Source organism: Crocodylus porosus, unplaced genomic scaffold, assembly GCF_001723895.1.
Source record: "Crocodylus porosus isolate Cpor-Errol unplaced genomic scaffold, CroPor_comp1, whole genome shotgun sequence".
Taxonomy (NCBI): domain Eukaryota; kingdom Metazoa; phylum Chordata; order Crocodylia; family Crocodylidae; genus Crocodylus; species Crocodylus porosus.
The window spans coordinates 145,281,279-145,301,157 of NW_017728886.1; the positions used below are offsets into that span (position 1 = coordinate 145,281,279).

At 42.4% G+C, this 19,879-nt stretch overlaps 1 protein-coding gene across 2 annotated transcripts; it reads left to right on the forward strand.

Annotated features, from left to right (window-relative positions):
• The first annotated feature begins 4,745 nt into the window (after nucleotides 1–4,745).
• On the forward strand, nucleotides 4,746–17,475 carry SERPINB1 (serpin family B member 1). 2 transcript variants are annotated; one of them, XM_019542435.1, is made up of 7 exons: nucleotides 4,746–4,770; nucleotides 6,822–6,998; nucleotides 12,183–12,320; nucleotides 12,630–12,747; nucleotides 13,546–13,688; nucleotides 15,412–15,579; nucleotides 16,482–17,475. In XM_019542435.1, exons 2-7 carry the CDS (start codon nucleotides 6,828–6,830, stop codon nucleotides 16,881–16,883), a joined length of 1,140 nt encoding a protein of 379 aa, XP_019397980.1. In that variant the 5' UTR covers nucleotides 4,746–4,770; nucleotides 6,822–6,827; the 3' UTR covers nucleotides 16,884–17,475. The 2 variants fall into 2 exon arrangements, with proteins under 2 accessions (XP_019397980.1, XP_019397973.1); XM_019542428.1 differs by lacking the exon at nucleotides 4,746–4,770 and adding an exon at nucleotides 5,013–5,100.
• The last annotated feature ends 2,404 nt before the right edge of the window (nucleotides 17,476–19,879 follow it).

The following is a 19,879-nucleotide window of genomic DNA, read 5'->3' on the forward strand; positions in this document are numbered from 1 at the left end:
TAAAAACAGACAAAAAAGATTGTTTTTTTTTTTTTTTTTTTTTTTTTTTTTTGATTGACCTCCAACTGGTCTTTGCTCTCTTCCCTTCCAGAGTAATTGCTGCATGTTGAATTTTGTCCCCAAAGAACAAAAGGAACTTTGGCAACTAAATAACAGATTTTTATTAAATGAACAGTTGTGTCTGCACTTGGGAATGGCTAAGCATCGACTGGGGCCAACATCCTGACTCCACTGATATCAATTCTAGAATTCCTTATAAAAGTCAGTGGAGGCAGGATTTCATCCCAAGTTTGTGTACCACGTATTGATCTAATTTGTTTTCTTGAATTCTCATAAAGTTACTTAATATTTAATATTTGAAAAAACCTTACAAGATATGTTATCGTTTATTATATCACAAGTGCTTTGATATTTGTATCTTTAATATGACAAAGCAGAAAGAAAAAAGATTTACTTAAGCAGTTTGTAAGACTGATACTACCAAAGTCTGCAGTTGAAGTGTCCTTACTAATCCATCAGTTTGTGCTGTTTATATTCCTTGAACCAAGAATAAAGAACTGATACAAAATGATGTGGCATTGTTGCTTCTCTTTAACTAATAAGTTGTGCAGCTTTTCATCTACAGTGTGACCTAACCAAATAAATATTATATATTCCCCAAACAGCATGGCACCCACTCTCCCTTCGGGAAAGCAAAACTGAAAATGGTAGTAACAAGAGAGGGACACAGTATAACTGCTGGGATAGGCAAGTCCCTTATGATTATGAGCCAAACAGATTATATTCTGCATGCAAGAACAAGAGTAGTCAATAGAGCTGTGCAAAGCTTCAGTCACTGATTCGATTTGTCACGATTCGGTGGCTGAATCCGAATCAAATCAGGAGATCCTTTAATTTCTTTGAATCAATTTGGACAATAGACACAGCTTTAAATGCTTTTCTACATACCTCAAAATACCAGTAGACCCAGAAGTGGAAGCACTTCTGGTCCACTTCCAGGTCCATTGGGAAGTGCACTGGGGGGGGCCCCCACAACCCTGGGCTCAGTGACTGGTGCCTCCTGGATCTGTGGGGGGCACCTGGGGTCCGCTCATGGCTAATCACTGTTTAAAGAAAAAATGTTTAAAGCTGTATCTATGACCAAATCACTGATTCTCTGAATTAGCATCAAATCTTCAGATTTGGATTTGGCTGAATTGAGTCGGGATGGAGATCCAAATCAATAAACAAATCGCCCTCCCCAATCTGGGCCGAATCCAAATCGAATACAGCCCATTTCGCGCACCCCCAATAGTCGAGAGGACTTTGTTAGCTAGTATTCATTTCAGTTGTGTGGCTTCATTGGGTGTACTATAGCCATTGAACTTGACTAGCACTCAGTAAGTGCCAGGGAATATCTAAGCCTTGACAGAAGTCTGGGTGGAGAGAAGGGGTGGCTGGGAGCCTGTATTGTAGGCTTGTAGCTACAAGCTGTATGTTTAAAGGGTTTTATTTTGCAAAAATGTTATTGGAGTAAAACAAAAAGTTAAGATGATGCCCAAATTGGCTTTGATGCCAATCTTCATGCAAATTCTTGTTGGGAAGGGAGAGTGTTGGAGGAAGAAAAAATAAAGGTTTTGTGCTTTAAAATTAGAGGGGAAAAGGTTAAGTGCAAATTGGCAATAGAGGAAGGGTTGGGGAAAACAACAGAATGAAATGAGGATGGCAGGTGGAGTGGGGCTGAGAGATGAATGGGCACTTATAGGCTCGAAAATCACTTCCTACTTGGCCAGGGAAGGTGTAATAGCCATTTTGAAGAAAGGGGTGACTAGGTATACCAGGAACATGGCTGGGAGATGTACAAGGGAAAGGGAGCCCAGTTCAGGGTGCAAGAAGCAATTTTTTGTGTAGTTTAAGCTACATAATTTTAAGAAGTGAGAGCCCTGATAAGTGCTTCTGTATATGCATTCCAGGAAGCAAGAGGCACCAAGCACTGGCTTCTAAAATTGTCCTAGCTTGATGGGATGTATAAGCTGAGCCAGAAATGGGACTAAGTGCCATGATTTCTCTCCTCTACCTTTTCCCCCTTTCCTCCCCGCAGCACTGCCCCTACCATCATCCTTCCAGGAGCTGCATGCTATCAATTTGATTAGGCTGGCTCCATGGGGCTCCTGCCGCTGCAGCTGGGAGCGTGTGCCATCAGGCCAGAGTGGGCCGGGCTGGCTCCATGGCTTCACGTGGGGCTCCCAGCACAGCAAGCAAGGATCTCCCCTTCCCACCCACTAGCTGTCCAGTTGTGCGTCATTGCACTCTGTGCTTCCACATGAGGCTCCCAGTTAGAGTGCTAGGAGCCCCACAGAGGTGGAGGCACAGGGCCTGCCCACCCTAATGGTACACAACTTCTGAAAGCCTACCCCCACTGGCTTTCCGGGGGAGGGAGGCAGCCATGGGCCTGTAATAATTGTTTTTTGGAGGGGTCCTGTGGGCCACATAGAATGGTCTGGTGGGCCATAATTTGCCCACCTCTGGTATACAGCCTACAAAATGGACAAAGGAAAGGTAACTGGGTTGTGTTAGGTAAGCATAGTAAGAAGGCATGTATTTATTAGTCCCAGGATAGAAGGCCTTTTTCTTTTTTTTTTCTTTTTTTTTTTTTCAAATGAAAATGTTCCTTGCTGTCCCTTCCACACAATTTCTGTTGTTAAAAAAAATTAAATAAATATCTTAGTACATTCCTGATGCCAGCTGTCCTATTACCAGCAGTTAATCTGGACTTCTCCACCTGTTCCGCCTTTCTATTTTGGGCTGAAGAAAATATTGCAGCCTATCAAGAACTCTTCAACGGCTGTGCAAACTGCAAAATCCTTGAAACTTATATCAGCTGGTACTAAAAAGTTACTGTTTTTAAATATTCATTGGACTAGGTCTGTTCTCTCACTGGAGACCACTAGCATTACACAGACTAAAGAGCAACAAGGTGTTTTTAAATTTAACATAATATTAGCACTCTAAGATGTCCAAACAGCTACATGTGATTCGCAAGATAAATCCAGCGATTTTTAAATAGAAACCCATAATGTCAAAAATATTCTGACCTGTTGCGGTCTTTCTGAGGTTTTTTGCAACAGAAAAATTGTTCTGTTTATTTTTTCCATAGTTCAGTTAAAAAAACCTAAGAGTTGGCATTTGAGTCTGAGAGGTCAAGAACCACTGCTATAGAGGCATGCTTGTTTTTGTGTGTGCTCACGCTCTGTAGCCCAGTGAATTGCTGATTGTGCTATGCAAAGTTGAACAGCCTCAATAGGAAGGAACTTACTCTTTGCTTCATCCCTTCTTTTCAGAATATCCTGTATCTGGTGGTTGGGTTGGGTGTTCTCCTGGGAGGTGGGGGTTGTAAATCCTCGGGCAGAAAAGGACACTGAATGCAAGAGACCCATATCCTGGGTGACTGTTCTAGCTATTGGATATAAAACAAACATGCAAAAAAACATCCAGAGGGTGAGGGCAGACAGCAGCACCTCTGCCGAAAGTGCTTTTTATGTGGCAATTTTTGAGGCAGCTAATTCATACAGTATATGCAAAACCTAAATCACACTCAGAGAGTCTTACTGACTTTGGGGGTGTCTATATATATATATAAAGCATATTTCATGTTCTAGATCAGATTAGCCAAATCAATTCTAAATCATATTGATCGAGCAGAACTCAATCATTCCCAAAAACGCATCAACTGAGCAGGCAGAACTCAATCACTTTAGATGCCATATGGCACTACAACCGGTGAGCATCCTCCATCCCAGACCTATCACCCTGGCACTTCAGATACTCCCTACTCCTTTGGCAGGCATCCTACATGCAGGCCCAAGCCGGGAGGTCTTGGGGTTTGGATGCCCCCAGATATACTACATGTGTCAGGTATCCAGGTTGTAGCTGTATTCGTCTAGACGTAAAAGGAATCAGAACTCGTGGTAGAGGTGATATCTTTTATTAGCCCAACTAGGTATTTGCAAACAAAAAAGTCTTTATTTGCAAGCTTAAAAGCTTGCTCTGCACACACACACATACACACACGTATGTTTTATTAGTAGATGTTAAGAGATATGAATCCCCAAAGATGACAAAGCCAGTGGGGAAGCAGGCAAGTATCCTCCATCCCAGACTCTTTAGTCCCCACGTGAGATACTCCCTACTTTTGTTCTTAGCCCACAAGAGATGGAGAAACATATTTTGGGGTTTACTGCCTGCCCTTTCTCCTGACTGCGTGTCTTGAAATGAAGAAATGCTTGAACTTTCATGACCCACTTCTCACTCACTGCCCAGTTATAATGAGCAATAGAAGGTCAATAAGGCGACTTGTTTGCATGCTTATTTGCACACGCAGGCGGGCCAGGTTCTTCTGGTAGGCGCGATCTCTCCGATTAGACCAACTGAGTAGTTGTGCGGGGAGAAAAGCTCTTTGCAAGCTTTTGAGCAAACACCCTTCTTCAGACCTAGGAAGGCTCCCCCTGCTGTTCCGACATCTCCCAGGAAATCTTTGCATTCATCATTCTTCAGCACAGCTATCAGATATGATGAGGGCGATGCTGAAATGCATAGATCATGCTGAGCTTCCACTAGATCACTTCGTGTTTCAGGACCTGGCAATGGGGCTGGCAGGCTTCTTAATTCTCCAGCGCTTTCCGCACTGGCCAGGCTCCCCCCGGCCCTGGGGGACCAGCAGATGCAGAGGCCCGCCCCGCCCCGCCTGCCCGGCCTCCGCGCCCGCCCCGCCTCCGAGGACGCAGCTGCCAGGTAAGGACGGACGCGGTGCGGGGCCTTCGCGGGAGCGGGGTTGGGGGAGTCCAGCCACCTGAAGCACCGAGGAGGAGGGAAGGGGAAGGGGAAGGGGAAGGGGAAACCCAGCCTGGCTGTTTTCCGGAGAAAGTCAGAGAAACTGAAAGCAAAAGTCTCCCCAAGCCCCTGGGGAAAGGGGGAGGAAGAAACTGACGGGGGTTTGCCTCCCCTTCCCGGCACAGGCGGCCTCCTGAGCCCAGGGAGAGCAAAGCCTGGGCCTGAAGTCTGCCCCTTCTTCCCAGGTCCTTGGCCAGAGTTAACCCTGGACACCACCTCCGCCTGGTAGTGGTGAGCTGAGTTGGGCTGGGTTCAAGGCAGAGAGGGCCAGAGGTGCCCCTTTCTTTCCTAGGTGAAGAGAAGAGGGGCTGGGGTGCCCCCAGTACTGGGGGGAGACATTGGGGAAACCAATAGGCACAATATTCCCTTTCAAAAATGTGTCCAGCTTCTATTCCAGCAGCAGAGTGAGTCCACGAAAAGGCATTTTAAAGACCTTTTGCTCCTGTATGCCCTGCACTGATGGGGCTGGAAATCCCCTCGGTTTTCTTCCAAGGCCTTGCTTGAGGAAGTACTGTTTGTGCTATAGGAACCACCTGAAAACAGGGCATCGTGTGATGCTTGTCATTTGTTAGTCTTTTTGTCTGTGGGTTTTAAGCTGCTGTATGAGGAAGTTCTATTTAGTATCTATTTGAGCTGATTGAAATTGAGAAGACTGCATGTATTTTGCTGATATTTTGATGGAAAAGGGAATATTTATATTAATTTCCCCCCCTGCAGTTTTGGACAGCTCCACTGTCCCCCAGTGTTAGAGTTCTGGCACCAAAAGTAGTGCAAAAATCCTTCCTTTCTTTTGCATTCTGTCTTTCTTCATGCAGTTTCTTGATCTTTTAAAAAAGAGTATTTTTCATTATCAGTGAATACCTACACCTTTTTTTGCTTTAAATGCTTTTTTTGGGCCTACAATTAGGCAAAGGCAAATTGCAAAAACTGAGTACGTATCTTTAAAAACAATGTGTTCACCTGTAATCAGAGGAGATAATGATATATTATACAATTCATGCAGAATTGCATTGTGCAGGATGGCATGGATATATTACTAATAATAAGATTAAAGATGAGAAGACAAAATTGTCCATTGACTGTCTCTTGACTGTAAACTTAGCATAATACAACTTTTGTCTTCATTCTGGCTAGTCCTTCGCTTTAATCTATTTAAAATTTAGAGGTAGGGGTCTAAGGAAATGCATTACTAAGGTTAACGTAATAAGGATATATAGCAGACAATCTATTTGAAGCTGTATCTTTTTAACAGTAAATTCTGGTTAATTTGTAAATTACTCTTTATCACTAGTTAATTTTCAACTTCCATATATTTTGCATGCCATATTGAGAGACGGTAAAGAATTATTTAGAATTTTTCTAATATAATTTTCTCCGTTATGAGTGCAAATTGCACTCACTCTGGTTTTATGTAAGAAAATGGTATGATGTACAGATAAGTGCCTAATGTTCTTACTACAAAAATTCAGCGTGCTTGCTATGATTGTGATGGAGTAAATAGTCAATGATCTCTGCTTTGCATTGCACTCATCACCAACATAGAAGATAATTCTGCAAAATGGAATAGTCAATTCTTTATGTCTCATTAAGCCAAGAAAAGCTGAAAATGAATGATCACACTTAAAAAGATGTACAGAAAACACTTTGGTTAATTCATCAAGTCAGTAGAACTATGGCAGGAATTCAGTGCATTAAGACCATAGTGACAAGTTATCCCAATGATTAATTAACCAGCATACGCTGTATTTATGTGAATCAGTTAATTTCTGAGGAAAGCAATTGAAGCTAATATTCCTGATATTTATGGAGTCTAAATGCTCTTTTATTAGTCTCAGTTTTGGGTTGAGGAGTGCAGGGATTTAGGTTTCTGAAAAGGTTAGTTCCTTGAGTTCTTACTGAGTTCTAGTTTTTTGTATGTCTTGAGTTCTTATGGCACTTGTTTTATTTTTCAGCTTGTAATGATGGAGAAGCTAAGGAATGCAAACACCTGTTTTGCACTTGATCTACTTAGAAAGTTTAATGAAACCAATCCAATGGGAAACATCTTCTTCTCTCCCATCAGTATTTCTGCTGCACTGGCCATGATCCTGTTAGGGGCCAAGGGTAACACAAAGACACAGATGTTGAAGGTCAGCTAAAAGTTTCTGTCTCTCTTGTACTATATTTTCTCATACATTAAAAATCAAAAGTTTCAAACCTAAAATATTCTATTATTTTTCATTATCATTCTGATTATTACTTAAGTCTATCATTGATTAATTTAATCTTCCATTCAGTTTGCTCAGAACTCATTTTTTGTTAGTTTTCATGCCTCCTGATGCTGAGAGCTGCCATTTTTGTAACACGTGCTTAGTAATATTGCACACACTGCAACCATTTCAAAATCCCCAACCAACAAACCATGCTTTCAGCTTCAAGCGGTAGCTAATGATTGTACATGATAGCATCTTAGCATGAGGCCATATTTTTTTTTAAACAAGGTGAATACCATATCCCAAAGCATATGTAGAAGAAAAGATGAATTGGAATAAAATTCAAGATCAAGCCACTGTGAGGCATGACCTGAGATCAGTCACAAATTATATTCAGTGCATACCAATACAGGTAAGATGTTTTAAAAAGCAGTTGCTCAAAGTTAACCTTCTAAGCATTTAGAATTGCAAATACAGCTCTGGTTTGGAAAGCTTTCCTATTTATGTTACCTTTTAACCATCGGCTTAATCCCTGATATTTGAGCACATGCTTAGCTCTAAGCATCACTGCATTGTTATCCTAAATATATTTCTTGGGGCCCCTGCTCTGTTACATATAATGCGCAATTAACTGATCAATTGCACAGTCATTTTAGACTAGCCATGTGATAAAAATGACTGTTCAGCTCTAAAAAGAGCCACCAGCTATAAAGTTACTGCTTAAACATGAGTAAAAATTCTATAGCTGATTTCTATCCAGCTTTCATTTGAATTAAGAGTGCTTATATGTTATATCTTCTGGGGCTGATCCAGACTCACTAGAGTCAATGGAAAGTCTACTACTGAATTGATAAGCTCTGAGGTACCATGGCTCAATCCTCAAAAATATTAAGAGACATAAAGCTTCAGTAGGAGGTAGGTAGCTATGTACCTTTGACGATCTGGGGTCATGTGTCTGTTCTGAACCCTGGCCTGTAAGCCATATTGTATAAAAAAGATGCTTTAAAGTATTCAAATCCGGTTTTCTTGCTGTGGGTTATTGGTATTTATTTTACCTGGAGCTTTTTGCTTAAGAGGAATTCAGCTGTTAATGCTTTTCTATTTGATTAAGAAGTTTCCCACAGCTGTGAAAAGGTGTGTATGAATTCCCTTTGTTAGTCACAATAAATTTGTTTAAAAAAATACCTTTTACCTTAGGCTGCTTTACACTATTAAACACTGCTGAGCTCTCCACTGGTACAATAAAAATAATCTGTCACCTCATATATGACCTGAACTTTGTACGGAAGTTGGCTAACACCCATTCCATCCCATAATTAAAAGCCCAACCCAGAAATAGCATTCTTCTAAAAAAAAAAAAAAATGCAAACACATGTACAAGTTCCAACATGCTAATCAATTTGCAATGTTCTGTGTTCCAGTTCAGAGTACACCAGGGGGATAGTGATTTGGGGAAGGAGGATTACCACAGTTGCATGTATAAGGGTATTTTATTTTTGTGGTCATGGACTCATTTCAAGTGCCTCAGGACTGCATCTGTTCAAATATTTCTCTCTACAGTACTGTGAAGTGCTGCCCATGGCACCTTAAATTTTTTCTCTTGGTTTCCTACTGAACGGAGGATTCTAAAATGCATTTTCTATGTGGAGTTGTGGTTAATAGAGCTTTACCCAGAAGTTCCTGTATTCATTGAAGGTCTTAATTTCACTTTTAACTGATCTGATCCTATTAGCAGATAAATCTCACTATAATGCACATATTCTTTGTTGGGTAATTTTGTCTGTCAGAATCATATAAGTATGCCCATAAAGAGAAACTACATTAATGTATTTGTTTTTTAATGCATTATGAAACTAACTGTAATATAGGGAATCATTTACATTATCTTTAATTGGAAATAAAGATAATTGCCCTAAATCGGGGCTCAGCAACATCTTTGCCTCATGCCTCAACTTGGTGTGCTAGAGGCAGATGGCAGGGGAGCCATGAGGAGCCTGTTCCTTATTGCTGGCGGTTGGTGAACACGTGTCTCTGGGCAGACAGTGGGGAAGGGGCTGGGGTTGCACTGCTCTGGCTTCTTCCCCACCATGCACCTTGAGGCATGTGTATAGCTGCTGCTGCCACAGAGCCAGTCCTGGGGCTCCAGTTCCCAGTGTAGGCTGGCTGTGGCAGGCAGCAAGGAGACTCCAAACAGCTGCATTGGGCTCCCCAGCCAGGTTCTGTGGTGGCGGCAGCTGCACGTGCCCCTCAAGGCACATGCCTGGAAAGGAGCCTGAGGTAGCACAACCCCAGCCACTCCCCTGCCTCCCCCCACCAGACCCTCCCGCAGCACATGTACAGCTGCCACTGTCATGGAGCCCAGCCATTAGGGCTGTGCAAAGCTTTGGATCATGATTGGGATTCAGAGATGATTCAGAGGCTGAATCTATGAATCCAAATCAAATCGCTAGAAGCTTTAGGCTTTCCAAATCGATTTGGAGCTTCCGAATCGATTCAGTGATTTGGAGATTCGGCCATAGGGTAGAGTGTGGAATCAATGAAATATCTATAACTTTGTTGCTTTTTGGCTGATTCTGATGAAACTTGAAGGGGTGGTAGCCACTGCTGAGGGCATGAAGCTTGCCAAGTTTCAAGGTGATAGGTGCAGGGTTTCTGGGAAACTGCACCTCAAAGTCCTGAAAGAGAAATTCGTGTCGTGTGTGTGTGTGTGTGTTAAGCCACAGTGGGGTTAAAACTGCAGAGGTGGTAGCTCTTGCTGAGGCTACAAACCCTGCCTTATGTTAAGAAGATAAGTTTAAGGGTTTCTGGGAAACTACACCTCAAACTTCTGACAAGCAAAACTCATGGCATAGGTGACACTGTGTGTGTGTTAAGGCACAGGGGAATGAAAACTGCAGGGGTGGTAGCCCCTGCTGAGGCCAGAAAGCCAGCCAGCTGTCAAGGAGATGGGTGCAGGGGGAGTCTGGGTTCTAGGGCCCTGCACCTCTGGCCGCAGGCAGGCAAAACTCATGACATGGGTGCTTGTGGGACTGTGTATCTATTCTGGAGCACCCTTCCTGGCACTGGGTCCTCTGTACAACATGGCAGCATGCCCCTGTTGTGGCTTAACATGCACACATGACATGAGTTTTGGTTTCAGGATTTTGAGGTGCAGTTTCCCAGAAACCCCTGCACCTGTCACCTTCAAACTTGGCAAGCATCATGCCATCAGCAGAGGCTACCACCCTGCAAGTTTCATCCAAATCAGTCAAAGAACAATGTTATAGATATTTCATTGATTTCCCCATTGTACCCTATGGCCAAATCTCTGAATGTCTCTGAATCGGCTCCAAATCTTTTCTGAATCTATTTCACTGAATCAAATCGGAAAAGCGATTCAAGTCTCCGAATCCAAATCAGCCAAATCCGACTCAACTAGTTGCCTATTCGCACAGGCCTACCAGCCATGGCTCCCAAGCCTAGTTGGAACCCAGTGCTGCTGCTTTGCAGCCTTCTGGCTACCTGCCACAGCCAACCCAGGTTTTGGACAACTGCAGCTGAGAGGCTGAAAAGAGCTGCATCTGGGTCCAGAGCCCTAGTATCAGCTCTGTGGCAGCATCAGCTGTATGTGCATCTTGGGGTGCACAGCAGGGGAGGAGCCAAGGTGCTGTCCACGGCCTCTTCCCAGTCACGTACCCCGAGGCATCCATGCAGCTGCCACTGCCATGGAGCCCAGCTGGGGTTCCAGAGCCTGGTGCAGCTGTTTGCAGCCTCCTGGATGCCTGCCACAGCCAGCCCACACTCTGTAGAAGGGCTTGCCACCTCCCTACCACCTGCTGCAAGCAGCTCAGGTTTTGTGGCTGGATGCAGCTGCTCATCACGGCCAGCTGTGGCATGCCAAGCAAAATGGCCTTGCTTGCCATGGTCTGTCACGCATGCCAGGGGTTGCCAACCCCTGCCCTAAATCATCTTACATACATGATTAAACAAAGTTTGAGAGAATAATTAAGTCCTGTTGCTGAAGATCAGCAACTTGGGCTTTTTTGGACCAAAGGGAAAAGTAAATTTGAGAGCTAAGGATCCTTTTCCCTGAAAGATCCCCTTTCCAAACTTTTTATCAAGGAATTAATAACTAGTATCTTAGCTGGATAAGGGGGAGAGCTGCCAAGCAGAAGTTAATGCAGTTAAAGCCTAATGCACTAAAACTGTAGTCTCTACCTTTTTAGACTCCAGGTACCCCTTGGAAAATGACAACTCTTAGCTTTCAGTCATTTCTTGACTATGGAAAAGTAATAGAGCAGTTCTCCTGTTGCAAAAAAACTCAGAATGTTTTTTGATGCTATGAATTGAAGTCTTTGGACATGTTCAGATGAGCACTGCACATGCAGGTGCTCCCATGCTGCTAATTTGCAGTGCCGGGGAGGGTTTGAAACCAGGAGATCCTGGTGTCAAGTAAACTTGTGCCTAAAAAAAGTGAGCTGGCACATGTGGTGGCAGAACATACTGCCTGAAACCAGAACCTGGCTGTTCAGAGCCATGTTCTGGCTGCCAGCCAGGCTTCCTGCTGCTGGATCACTGTGGCTGCAGCCCCCAGAGGCCCCCAGGACACCAGGTAAGGCTGCTGGGGCCAGCTCTCTCCCCTACCCCACCCCAGGGCAACATGCCACCTGCCAGAGTGTGAGTGCATGGGCATTCCCTGGGGACCAGCAGCAGTGGCACATATTGTGCTGCTGCTTTTTGTGCCTGGAGAAATGCGTTTTTCCTGCTCATGGAGACATGCTCTCTGGGTTTATCTTGCGAATCATGCGTAGGTGTTTGTATACCTATCTGCTAATATTGTGCAGGCTCTTTCAAAGGTTCTCACTGCACCCTGCTATGGCACTCAGCTTGAAAAACACTGCATTAAAATCAACAGCTTCAATTACACTCAAAGTTCTCAGTGCAAGTGACTGAGCATAAGTGATATATGTTAACATAATCCTTGCATTCTGCCTTTGTTGAAGTTTTCCAGGACCTTATGTCTAAATGCAATTTTCCTTTTCATTTCCCTTCCTGAACCTAAAAGCCTGATCATTCAAACACACATCCACAGACATACCATACAACTGATATACATTGGCCAGTCCATTTCTTTTAACCCAGGCACTTCATTATGATGATGCTGAAGACCTTCATTCAAGATTTCAGTCCCTGACTTCTGATGTTAACAGGCATGGAGCTCCCTATCTGTTGAAGCTCGCCAATCGTCTGTATGGAGAGAAGACTTACATTTTTTTACCAGTAAGTTCATGATATCTAAGCCATGTTTGGACCTTTGCACAAAAATGACTCTCACCCAACTCAGACCGATACCAAACCATCTGTAATAGGCAACCAGGTCAGATGTTCATGTGATAGGAGCACTGAGTTAATTAGTGTTGCTGACTTGTAGATATAAGAAACATAAATCATAAACTAGCAGGTGTATTCCCTAGCACTAAGACAAGAGAGAATCTACTAGAGCTACAGCTTCCCTGAGTAACAGAGATACCTTTACAATTTTATTATCATTGTGCAATGAAAGTTATTCCCTACTGCTCCATATTCTAGGACTTCTTGGCTAACACTCAGAAATTTTATGGAGCCAGTTTGGCTATGGTTGATTTTCTCCATGCTTCTGATGAAGCACAGAAGCATATTAACCAGTGGGTAGAAGAACAGACTGAAGGTAAGATATTTTGATTAGTTAAATAAATGTTGTCTTTCCATGGCTATGAAATAAGAATGTTTTTGTTTTCTGCTGGCATTACAACAGTCCCATTTTGCCAGAGAATATCCAATAATAAACATGTTCAATAAAATCAAAGGCTATATTGGAAGGATATTTACAGCATAGTAACATCCATCCCAAGCTATCCGTAACTATCTAATGCTCTACATTAATGCTACTGATTGCCTAAACATGAATTTAGGAACTTAAGTTTAAGCTTCTGGTTTGAAAATTTCTAAATCATATACTCCTAAATGCTAGGTTCTTGAATGTTTTTGAATGCCAGACTTTGAGTTCCTTAAAGAAGCCTGACTTTCAGATGATCTCCATTTAGCACTTTCTGTAATTCAGCTTTCTTTAGGCTGTCTTGAATTGGGCACCCAAAAAGCAAAGAACCACAACTTGCTATATTATAGTATGGTTGGAGTGTTGTTCTAGCCTTAATGTGGGAGAGGGAAAGAAACCTTGTTTCTCACAAATTGCCAGTCACTTTTGAAATTTAAGCTAAAGTATTATACTGGGGTTTAAATGATTGTGCATACAGAATTAAAATAATGTGTCCTGTAACATTGTACAGTACGAGAGAGAGAATGATGCTGAAATACACTGCATTTTTATGGGGGGAGGGAAAGCTGAAATTTTCTTAAATGAGGTAGTAGAGGTTTTTAGTATTTTTATAAAATTGGTTGCTAAATAAAATATTTTTAAGGTAGAAAAATGCTTTGTAAAATTTGAATTTTTTTTTTCCTTTTGAAGGTAAAATCCCCAACCTGTTGTCTGAAGGCTCACTTAATAACACAACCAGACTGGTGCTGGTGAATGCTATTTATTTCAAAGGTAGATGGGGAGAAAAATTTGAAGAACAGAATACCAAAGAAATGCCATTTCACATAAATAAGGTATTGTATATACCTCTGCAACATTCTTGCATATGGTATAGCTTTAAACAGGAAGTTGTGAAGTAATTTGTTTCCCAAATTAAAGTTTTATTTAAAAAAATATAGTCAGTATCAATAGACGTATTTTCATGGTTTTTTCCTTTAATTTAATGCAGCTTTTTGTTTAAATATCAAGATTTTCATACAGGCAATAGGCTAGATTCTGTGTTCCCTCATTCCTACATTTGTGCCAGATTTGAAGAATGGAAAAAAATGGGGCATTAACAAACTTCTGCTCCATTTGTTTTGCCTTTGTCTTGTCCCTCAAACCGTTTAGACCAACACTGCTCCATACTGTGCTAAATTATAGTGCCTCCTTTCGAGCATTTGTAGCACTTGAACATAGTAAGGCTGCAGGGAATTTTAGCTAAGCTCCTTTTATATAATGGCACTCTGAAAAGCTATCAGTTAGCTTTATACTGAGTGAGAATATACTTCATGGACTTTGTCTGCCTCTCTCTCATCTATTTTGCAACTGGAGAAATGCCATGAAGAATCTGTCTTAGTTCATTTTGTCAAAATAGTAAACTAAGGCTCCTGCCACACGTTACATGTATTATGCAATTAACTGGTAAATTATGCATTACATTTAGACCGGCCACATTTGCAAAGTAATTATCATACCATAGTTTCATAGTTGGTAGGGTCAGAAGGGACCTGAGCAGATCATCAAGTCCAACCCCCTGCCATGAGCAGGAAAGAATGGTGGGGTCAAACAACCCCAGCAAGGTGTCTATCTAGCCTCCTTTTGAAGGCCCCCCCAGGGTAGGAGCGAGCACCACTTCCCTTGGAAGTTGGTTCCGGGTCCTAGCCACCCTGACTGTGAAGTAGTGTCTCTGTGCTGATGCAGAGAGGTGTGCGCGTGCACGTCTGCAGGCACGGGGCAGTGTGTGTGCGCATGTGCGTCTGGAGGCACGGGGCAGTGTGTGTCCATAAAAATGTCTATCCAGCTATATAGAGCCAGCCTGTCACAAAGTTAGTGCTTGACAATATGTAACAACTTTATAGCTGGTTTCTGTCCAGCTTTAATTTGAACATGTAGCAGGGCCCTGGAACAACCCACCTCCAGTCCAGCTTGGGCTGGATGGGTTCAGCAGTGTGTCTGTAAAGAGAGAGGGGGTTTCCCTGTGTCCATGCCAGGGCGGACAGCTGAGATGTGCCTGTGACACTGCAAACACTTCTTCTAGCCCCTCACCCCCACTTGTGGCACAGAAGCAGCTTCCAGCTGGTGGTAAGCTACACCAGGGTCAGGCAGCTGGAAGTTTTGTCTGTCCTGCTGCCAATTCACCACTCGGTCTCCACCCCTTCCCCACCACTTCTCAGCTGCAGCTTGGACAAAGATGGAAGCCACTTGACCCCTGCATAGCTTTCCACCAGCTGCAAGCTGCATCCATGCTACAACCAGGGAGCTAAGGGTTGGAGACAGGTTCCATCTGCCCAGCCCCAGCACAGCTCTTTCCTGCCTGGCCCAAGTGTGAGCACAGACACAGCTCCAAGCATAAGCAAAACCGGACTGGATTCAGCCCATGAGCCCCATGTTGCCAATCTCTAATGAGCGAGGTTGTTAATAACACGTATGTGAAGAGTATCTCATTTTAAACTTGGGAGTTCCCTGTCAGTATCTTAAACCGAGTATGTTTTGTGTTTGTGTTCCCTTTTTTTCTATATTTCTTAAACTGCTCAGAATGAAACAAAGACGGTGAAAATGATGTATCAGAAAAAGAAATTTCCATTTGGGTATATCCGCGAACTGGAATGTCGTGTGTTAGAACTTCCCTATGATGAAGACGAACTTAGCATGATCATCTTGTTACCTGATGAAATAAAAGATGATACCACTGGATTACAACAGGTGATTTGTACAAGCCAATCTCAGATTGCAACATTACATCTATTTTATACTTGTATTTACTTATTACAATAGCATAACAAACAGTAATTAATAATGATTGTGGAAAACCCCTAACTATCATTGTCCTAGGAAAGTCCTCACAAACTTGCCAAGGATTCCAAGCCAGGGTTCAGCTTTAAATGTGGTGTTGGAGGAATTTGACAATTGCTTTTACATAGCTATTTACAGGAGGCTTAGCCTAGGGTAGAGGGATTATTTGGGGCTGAAGAGAGGATGTAAAGAATTCAATACTGATTTCTTCTGTACTGGCAATGTTAGGGGTGAGTGTCTGGATCCCAAAGGGGCCCATAGGCAGCCAACATTCAAGTCCTAGGAGCCTTCACATTGCTGAAGTGCTTCATAAAAACACTTTCAAACTAATAATCAACCAGAGCAAGTCACCATGCTGATTTTTTGCAGTCCTTACTCGTGTGGAGTAAGATGTGCAAAACTGCAGCTGAGGGACTGTAACAAACGTTGCATATGGTGGTTGACTTGAATTCTTTTATTAATACTAGACTTCACCTTCCAGTAGTTCTGAAAACCTTATTTTCTCTGCTTTCAAACAAGAAAGATTGTGGTTCTTCTCTGGTCTCCTTGATCATTTATAATTGTTGTTATTGGTGGATACTTTTTCAGGTTCTGATTTTCATTACCTTAGTGTCACTTTGGAATAACTTCACTGCATTTAATACAGTTACTACGACAATAGAAATCAGTATGTGTACATTACTGTTCTTGTATTGATACTTCATGTGTATTTGTACTTAGAGTGTGCTTTCAATAAAGCACTTCAAGAGCTTTTGGAAATGGGATACTTTTACGGTGGTGATATATAATGATTTCTGCATTTGTAATTCCAGTTAGAGAAGCAGCTCACCTTTGAAAAGCTTTGGGAATGGACAAAACCACAAAATATGCAGCCCATTGATGTTCACGTGCATCTGCCTAAATTTAAGCTGGAAGATAGCTATGACCTTAAATCCGATTTGTCAAGTCTGGGCTTTCTGGATATATTTGATAGTAGCAAGGCTGACTTGTCTGGAATGTCAGGTGCACAAGACCTCTTTCTGTCTAAAATTGTTCACAAGTCTTTTGTGGAAGTGAATGAAGAAGGCACAGAAGCTGCAGCTGCCACAGCTGGTATAATTGCACTCTGCATGTTTATGGAAGAGCATTTCACAGCTGACCATCCTTTCCTTTTCTTTATCCGGCATAACCCAACACAAAGCATACTTTTCTTTGGCAGGTATGCTTCCACATAGCTTACTATCTGATTAATTTCTACTGAAACCAACAGAGATTTTGCCTTTGAATTGAAAAGAATTTAGGTCCAAAGGTTAAAATCTGAGGCTCATGTGTTTGTGTCTTTAACAATTTTAATTTAAATCTGCATTTCATGATAAAATGATTACCCAATAATTGATTTATTTTTCCTTCTTGGGAACCTTTACTTAATACCTTTTAGCCCTAGTACTTGTTTGTATTCCATGAAATCTCTTACATGGCCCCTCAAGTCACTGACAAAAAATAATTAATTTTCTATTATTAGAGAATTATTGAAGAAAAGTAACTGTCAGGGTCCTGACAAGTTCATTTAAAGGTACTATGGGATCTGAACCTGGATCCCAAAAATTGTACCTCCTGCCATGCCTCCTTTCTGCTCACCAGTGCAGAGGGAATCCAGAATCATAATAAAGTTGAAAGAGCCTGCTGTGACCCAGGGGTGTCCTGAAGCCAGAGCTGATAATCAGTGGATTGTTGGCTGCAGTTCAGGGACAGCACTGGGACTGGCTTACGGTATGCCAGGTGTTTAAGGTGCCATACAAACCAGAAATTAAAATTTTCTATATTATACATGGAATGTTTTTATGCCTGGTTTATCTTTGGTGTCTTAACTTGGGTATACATGTAGCACCTTTGCCACTTATGCTGCGATTAACACTTTAATTGCGGCATAAATGTAACATGTAGACAGACCCTCATACTCGCATATCTAGGGAATAAATATATCCCTAAATACTTGGGTCTGCAGCTGGAAGGAATCTCAGCCCCAATTGTGCCCCATGCAATAGTGGCCTGGCTTTGAAGCTTCTTGGGCATAGAGAATTCTCTCTCTCCAGAGTGACCTTTGCTAGTAAAATATTGGAGCAATTTTTTTTGCATTCTGTCCCTAGGTGCCATATATGGAATGCTTTGAAAAGCAGCACCTAGACTGGTATTGTTCTCTGTTCTTGTGATATTTTATTACGATTTTTTAAAATATTTTATGTTTCCTTCCTGTGTCTGGGATCCAGACCATATGAATACACCAGAATCTCAGCTTTCTTTAAAAAGTTTCACTTCCTGCTGTAACTGTTTTATTTTTTTTCTTCTGTATAACTGCCGCGCGGCACTCTCTTTTATGTAACCTTGAAGTCTTAACTAGTAAGCTAAATGAGCACTTCGTATTTTTCTCTGTTGGCATTAAGCTACACATGCGCATTTTGTAGATTTTATTTCTTATCTAGAAGTGTTATTTTTGCAGAAATGAAACATGTAAAAAGTCTGCCTAGCAATTACTACGTAAAAGAAACTATCCTATCCCTGTATGCTCATAGTTAGTGTCACAGAGGCAGTCCAACCAACATCTATAAAGAGGCAAAGAAACAGAAAACAGCAGAGACGACGACCAGAAAACTCTATAGGCCCGATCATCCTATAGACCGGTTCTCAGCCTCTCCATCTGGGCGTACCCCAGCGAAGACAAAGGCCTCGAAAATCCGACAACTGACAACGATTCACCGTGTTACAGTTTTGTACTGTATATCCCATTCATGAGCTGTTGACCAGTTCTGGGACTACGGAGCCGGCAGCCGCACCTAGCTTTGGACTAGCTCCACTGTTGGAACGCAAGGGCTGGCTCTGGAACCCCATGAACCAACAGACCCCCTTTGTATCCAGCATACTGTAACTGAAGAAACATCAGAGACTCCACTCCTCGACTGCCTCTCATCGTAGCTTAGACAGCATATCTACGCTCGCTATACTTGTATTTACTGCAGCTTTGTTCCAACCGGCCTCTCCTCTTATTCTTAAGAGGGTGAGGCCAGGGGAGTGAATAAAATCTTTTTGTTTTATCCTATATCTACTCTGTAATAACTTCTATTACTAACATCCCATCTAAATGAGCCGTTGACCAGTTTTGGGACTACGGAGCCGGCAGCCGCACCTAGCTCCTTCTAGCTGCTGCTGCCCCCAGCCCCACAGTAGCAGACAGAGACCTGTGCACAAAATCCTGACCTGGTACACCCTGCACCTGCTCTGGACTTGCCAGTCCAAGCTCAGTAGCAGCAGCTGGGCAAAAACTGTTGCTTGGCATAGGGGAAAAGCAGCTTCTCTGCTGCTGCTAGGGAGTTCTTGGTGCAGCTAGCAGAGCTCCTTCCAGTCCCCTCCCCTACTGTGCATTCTGGGCCACCTGTGCTATCCTGTCCTCAGGACCAGGGCAGGAAGTAGAGGCTGGAAAAGGGAGGAAAAGCCTGAAGAATCTGGCTGCCATAGCAGAAGTGGTGGTTGGGCAGGAACCCACAGGACATATGCTAACACTTTGGGGGCCATATACAGGTTGTTTATTAAAATACAAATAGTATACATCACTGATAAGACAATACAGGTAAGGTCTCTCAAACCACTAGTTAAAAGCAATCAAATGTTCATTAACCTAAAGGAAAAGCAGCATCATTAGTCCCTGAAACAAAAAAAAAATGAAATTTAGTGAGTCATGAAATCTTAGGCCAAGCACCTATCAGTGGTTTTTACCAGGGAAAAAGAATATCTTACTTTAAAAATGTTAAAAGGTTTTAAAATGTATATATTTCAGTGCTCATCTTGGTTTACCTAAAGATGGAAAGTTTAACAAGAACCAGAATTCAAGAGTGAAGAGCAAAGGTTTTTATGCTCTATTACCTGTCCCAACTTCAAAAGCTTGCTAACTATGACTAGCAAATATAAAATTTGTGCCTAATAGCCATAAGACAGAATTCATATTAATAAAGTATTAATCTATCTAATTTCATAGATTTCATAGACATTAGGGCTGGAAGGGACCTCAGGAGATCGAGTCCAGCCCCCTGCCCAAAGGGCAGGAAGTGGTCATAGGATTCCAGCAAGATAAGCATCCAATTTACTCTTGAAGATGTTCAATGTAGGTGCTTGAACCACCTCCGCTGGCAGACTGTTCCAGACCTTGGGGGCTCGGACAGTAAAGAAATTCTTCCTTATG